This window comes from Dasypus novemcinctus, chromosome 2 (assembly GCF_030445035.2).
Source record: "Dasypus novemcinctus isolate mDasNov1 chromosome 2, mDasNov1.1.hap2, whole genome shotgun sequence".
NCBI lineage: Eukaryota > Metazoa > Chordata > Mammalia > Cingulata > Dasypodidae > Dasypus > Dasypus novemcinctus.
This window is the reverse complement of record NC_080674.1, coordinates 145,600,252-145,606,762: the sequence shown is the minus strand read 5'-3', so window position 1 is coordinate 145,606,762 and position 6,511 is coordinate 145,600,252. Positions and strand designations below refer to the sequence as shown.

The 6,511-nt window shown below is 40.8% G+C and overlaps 1 protein-coding gene across 1 annotated transcript; it reads left to right on the top strand.

Annotated features, from left to right (window-relative positions):
• On the top strand, window positions 1–2,852 carry HNRNPA0 (heterogeneous nuclear ribonucleoprotein A0). Its single transcript, XM_004450500.4, has one exon. The coding sequence runs from the start codon at window positions 337–339 to the stop codon at window positions 1,261–1,263; it is 927 nt and encodes a 308-aa protein (XP_004450557.1). The 5' UTR covers window positions 1–336; the 3' UTR covers window positions 1,264–2,852.
• The last annotated feature ends 3,659 nt before the right edge of the window (window positions 2,853–6,511 follow it).

Sequence of the window (6,511 nt, the reverse complement as noted above, 5' to 3'; positions counted from 1 at the left end):
GCCGTACGTCGGCGGTGACGCACGCCTCGGGAAGGGTGCGCGCGCGTTCAGCGGCCTCTTTGTGTGGTGCCCAGATAGGGGAGCGGAGGTGGCGGCGGCGGCGGCCTTGGTTGTCTTCCAGTCTCCTCGGCTCGCCCTCTAGCCGACACCTTTCCCCTTCCCTCCCCTTTCCTTTTTTCCTCCCCTTCCCTTCCCTTCTTCCCTTCCCCGTCGGTGGCCGGCGGTGGCGGCTCCAGCAACGGCTGGGCCCAAGCTGTGAGGAGGCCTTAACCAACGATCACCGCGACGGCGAAACCTCGGAGCTCACAGGGCGGGGGGAAGGCCCGGGCGGTGGAGATGGAGAATTCCCAGCTGTGTAAGCTGTTCATCGGTGGCCTCAATGTGCAGACGAGTGAGTCGGGCCTGCGCGGCCACTTTGAGGCCTTCGGGACTCTGACAGACTGCGTGGTGGTGGTGAACCCCCAGACCAAACGCTCCCGTTGCTTCGGTTTCGTGACCTACTCGAATGTGGAGGAGGCCGACGCCGCCATGGCCGCCTCGCCCCACGCCGTGGACGGCAACACGGTAGAGCTGAAGCGGGCGGTGTCCCGGGAGGATTCGGCGCGGCCCGGCGCCCACGCCAAGGTTAAGAAGCTCTTTGTCGGGGGCCTGAAGGGAGACGTGGCCGAGGGCGACCTGATCGAGCACTTCTCGCAGTTTGGCACCGTGGAAAAGGCCGAGATCATTGCCGACAAGCAGTCCGGCAAGAAACGTGGCTTCGGCTTCGTGTATTTTCAGAATCACGACGCGGCGGATAAGGCCGCGGTGGTTAAGTTCCATCCGATTCAGGGCCATCGCGTGGAGGTGAAGAAGGCGGTCCCCAAGGAGGATATCCACTCTGGTGGGGGTGGCGGCGGCTCCCGGTCCTCCCGGGGCGGCCGGGGCGGCCGAGGTCGCGGCGGTGGTCGCGATCAGAACGGCCTGTCCAAGGGCGGCGGCGGCGGCGGCGGTTACAACAGCTACGGGGGTTACGGCGGCGGCGGTGGCGGCGGCGGCTACAACGCCTACGGCGGCGGCGGCGGCGGCTCGTCCTACGGTGGGAGCGACTACGGTAACGGTTTCGGCGGCTTCGGCAGCTACAGCCAGCACCAGTCCTCTTACGGGCCCATGAAGAGCGGCGGCGGCGGCGGGGGAGGAGGCAGCAGCTGGGGAGGTCGCAGTAACAGTGGACCTTACAGAGGCGGCTATGGCGGTGGGGGTGGCTATGGAGGCAGCTCCTTCTAAAGAAAAAAAAAAGTTAAAAATGCCTGGGAGTGGCTATAGGGGTAGCTCTTTTCAACAACCCAACTCGGGTCAACTCCTAAGTCCCTTCCCCCTCCCACCGCCTTCCCCATTTTGCCCTTTGGGGAGCTGCTACTTCGGCTGCCTCTCCTTGGGGGTGTTGCCCTATTTGTCTGCCACCCCTCTCTCCCTCTGAAGATGGACTCGGCCCCACATACACATTTTTGTGTTACAGTCATTGATGGACTCTATTTTTTTATTATTACTTGGACCTTGGTCGTTTTTATACTAGCAAAATGTCTTGTTTTAATTTGTGTTTTTTTGGGGGGGAGGGAGTGAACTTGCTGATTCTGTAGCAAAATCTGGGAGGGGTTTGGGGTGGGGGGTAGTTTACTTTGTTGTAAGGACTTGATACCTGGCTACAGCGTTTTCTATGAAATCTACTTGGATCCCATGCCTGAAATTTGGAAGCATATGTACAAAAATCATTTTTACGTTTTATTTTTAATAAATCATTGTGTTTGACCGTACATGTCTAACAATTTTTTTTTCTAGGATCCATTCCGTACCGTTTTTAAGGGTTATTAGTTGAATTTTTTCTTGTTAATTCTTAATTCTTGATGTGTATTTAGAGAAACTTTAAGAGGTCCTGTGGTATTTTTTTCTGTTGTCCTGCTAGTGACGTGTTGAATTTTATCCCTTAATAGGCAAAAAGTTTAAACTGGTGGATGTGGCTTTTTAAAATCCTAACTTTTAAGTTTCTGTGCATCCATCTCTTGTACTAAGCGATTTGCTTGTCATCTTGACATGGTTGGTCACTTCTTTCTATGAGAATTTACTTCAAAGTATGTACTATGTAGTTCTAAAGAAATAGTTTGTGTTAAGCATGTGTTTTCATTCATATAAACTGTTTAAAATTTTTCAGATGGCCTAGTTTCAGCCCTTACTGGTTTGTCTGTAATGAATGGTTACAAATAAGGGTTACATTTTACCCTCAAACTAAATGCTTTTTTGTATTTTCAGAACAGGTTTAAACGTTTTTTTCCCCTATACTTGAACTGTTGTCCTTATGGAAATCCCCCACTACCACCCCCCCAAACCTTTGTAGCACCATCTACTGGCAGAATGGCAGTATGTCTACAAAGCAATTTGTTAAACAAAACTTGTTTAGGACAATTGCATTAGATTTGGATGTTTTACCATTAAAATCTGTGCAGACATGGAAGTTACACATTTACTTGTAACTGAGCTGGGCTTCACAGGAATGTAGTTAACAGCGCATATCACAATTGTCCTTTCTACATGAGATTTGGAAATGTAAACTGCTATGCATAGCTTGGGCAGTAGTTCCAAATTGCTATGACAACTAATGATGAGCCAGCTACGGTGTTGGTATCTTAGGTGCAAGTTGTAAAGCAAAATATCTGTATTCTGCTTGGTTAACAAATGTATATTTGTAGCCCTTTCATGCAATAGAATTCAAGTTGTTGTTTATAAAAAACAAGAAGATAATAGGAGAAAATTGCCTTCCTGGATAGAAATATAGAATAGCAACGTTTATGGATATTGCAAATAAAGAATTCAATTCTTTACATGATTGAGTGAGAGTATGTATAATCTGGTGGGTGGGTTCTAAGTACCTATTAATCTAGTTAACTTGATTTAATGTTACACTAAAATATTTGACAGATCTTGCCTTGGGAGCCCAGAGCTGTACCAAGAAGCCTTCTGAAATGGAGATTGTTGGCCTTTAAAGAGTGTCTTAAAAACTGACTCTTCGCTTCTAGTTCTTGTCAGAGTATTCTTCAGGTCTTAATTTTTGCCAATTCCTGCCACCTCCCCCCACCTATTACACCATTTAAGGAGATGTAGAAAGGTTAAGATTAGCTGCCTAGTAATTAATTCACTTTTACAATTGATAGCTGATGCTTGGTACATATACATAAGTACCTCTTATAAATGAGATAGGTGTTTTTGCACATTGAATAAACAGTCAAATCTTGCTCCCAAACAGATAGTTTCCTTAAATTTGTTTTGTTTTTCACTTTTTAGTGGCATACTTAACTGTACCTGGGCTATTTCACACTTGGCAATTTGGTCTTTTTTGGGGTCCCTAGGATACAGAAAATTATTTGCTTCCATTTTTCATTACAATTGTTAAGTGTTACTCTGCCTGCCTTTTACCCAGTTTGGTGAATGGGTTGATTTCTGCTGGATCAATTAGTCCACCTTTTTGGGATTTTTAAAAGTCTGATAAGATTATTGTCAATTTATATTCCAAGCATAATGACTTAAAAAGTTATTTGGCAAATGGATTATGTAAAAAAATTTTCTATTAACTAGGAAAGCAGCTTAGTGTTCTGTTCATTCATGGCATATCAGCTCTTGATTATCATGTACCTACCCTTATAAATTTGTATAAGAGAAAAAGCTTAGTGGTTGTCTTTCCTGGGTTCCCCTTGTCAGTTTTTATGCAAACATTTTTGGTATGTGTGACTTTTTTTTAAAGGCAACCTTGTTTTGAGCGCTTTCACCTATGAGGACTATCCAGATGTTATTGCTTCAAATTTAACTTAAAGAATTCTTGGGAAAAGGTGGTGTAGAACCTAGTCAGTATTGGATACAAATTTTGAGCCGTGGACTTTGAAACTTAAAAAAAAAAAAACCTGAAAAAATAAAAATGAGCATATTTTCTTTAATTGTGAATATCATGCATTTGCAATACTTTGGAGTTAATTCAGTGATACTTAGTTGGAAGTTCTTTGGAAGGCCTTTAAAGATGGTAGTAGTTAAATATCTTTTAAAAAGTTTGCAAATGGTTAAAGTTGGTAATGGTAACTCAGAATTATCAGAATGACTATACTGATTGTTTCCCCCTGTAACCTAGTGGTAGAAACATAAATTTTTAATGAAATCTTTGTTTTAAGGAAGGAAAAAGGATTGTGGATATTTGAGCATTTGGCATTTATGATTAATTCCCTCAAGACCTGAAATAAACAGTGCCAGTTAACTATTAATAGATTTGTAGGCGAATTTACCTTTTAAATGCACTTAAATGTCTCATATTTGGGGATTTGCATTTTAGGTTAAACTTTTTATGCTTGTGTATTTTTCTCATTGAAAATGGGTGTTTGGATGTTGGATTGGTTTGCTGAAATTGCACCTAGACAGTTTGGATTTTATCCAAAATGACATTTGCGCTTAGGGTCTCTTCCCTTTGAACCAACTTAGAAGTCAGTGTAAGGTGTTTTATCATCTCTAGCCCTGTTTTGGCCTCCTGAAACGGCAATAAATACTATCTAAATCTGGATTGGATAATGCCTTTTCCTTAATGTCTTATTGCAGTTCACACTGACATGACTTCTTTTCTGCTTTCTATTAAAAGTAAAAACACCAAAATTTTCTTCCAGATTTTGAAAGGATAAAATGTAAGAGACAACTTCTATATAAGTTACTTTAAAAATGATAATATTACGGGAGTTGATAAAGCTCAGTAGGTGAGTACCGGCTTCGTTATATGAGGTCCCAGATTCAATCCCTGGTCCTGATACCTCAAAAAAATAAAAATAAAAAATATTGTATAACATACAGTGTTACTAGGAAGTAAAAAATACAGAAGTCTTAACTGAGTCTTCCTGGGGCTGGGGTGTTTTTTAAAAAAACTATTGAAGTTAAAGTAATAACTGCTGCCAAATTAAAAAGTAAGTAAAAATCCCACCAATATGAGCAAACCCCCTCTCAAGGGTAATCAACGGTTAATGGGTGTATATCCAGCTAGATCTTTTTGTATGCATCTAGGTTTTTTTTGTTTTGTTTTTGTTTTGAGGGATGGCGGTTGACCTTGGGACCTTGTGTGTGAGAAGCCGGTACTCAACCACTGAGCCACATGGACTTCCCTGAAGTTTTTTTTGTTTGTTTTGCTCGTTTTTTCCAGGAGGCACAGGGAACAGAACCCAGGACCTCCCATCTGTTCCCACCTACATTCATTTTTTAAAACAGAATTAATAGTTTTGCGGTTTTTATCTTGAACATTCTTGCATATTAATACCAGTAGACCTGCCTCATTCTTTTTAAAGACTTGCATAATATTCCGTGGTATGACTATCATAACTTAAAGCATGCCTCTGTTGGTGGACATGAAGTTTCTCCCACTTTTTGCTGTATATATAACGCAGTGATTATTATCCTTGTACATACATTCTTGCTCATCAAATACTTTTCAGTTGATGGGATCGCTACTTCACTGTTAAGTGTGCTCTTTGATAAGAATGCAGCAGTTCCCTGGTATCAAATGTTTTTCTCTTCTCAGTATACTTACAGACAAAAGGTCCATACTCTTTCAAACCTTTAGGGTATATTCAATTAAAACATTTTACTGAAAATTTTCAAAGATAAATTATAAGGCATGGTAAAACAGTATATTGGCTTATGCATTAGAACCATTATGTTGCTGTCCTCTGCACCAGTAGTTTTTATTATAGGACCAGGTATATTGACCAGTATTCCATATGGTCATCAAATTTATTAAGGAATTTCATCACTATCTGAAGAAATAATAAGAAAACTACCAATTATTGAGTGTTTCCTTTGTGTTTTGCACAGAGTTAAGCACTTCATTGCCTCATTTATTTTAGTCCCAAGAATAATTCAATAAGGAGATCCTATTATATCTTGCATATTAGTTGCAGGCTTACCTAAGTTAAGTAAGCCCAAAGTCACATACGTTAGCTGTTTACAAGAAATAAGGTTCTTTTGCTGTGTGTGTATAGTTTGGAGATCAGTACTTTTAAGAATTTTGAATGTCAAAGGAACATTGCTATTATTTCCATCTTGCATGTCTATATGAATTGCTATTTTTAAAAGGCATATTGTAAAGTAAAAAAAACATTGTACACCACCCCCCGTTTTCTCCCAATGCCTGAGATGATATCTAACAGTTTGTCTACCTCTAGACCTTTTCATCTGCATGACTAAATAGATATAAAACCATTGTTTTAGGACAAAAGTGTTTATATGTATGTAAACATGTATGGTGATATATATTTTTATGTTTACATATATAAAAATATATATTACTATATATAGTAATATTACTGTAGATATCCTTCCATCTCTGTACATGTTATTCTGTCTCATAACTATAATATTCTGTAGACCAGACATACCATAATTGGTAAACATATTTCCAGCTTCTCTTCTGCTTATCATTTTTTTAGCAAATTTTTTATTGTCTTTTTTTTTAAAAGATGCA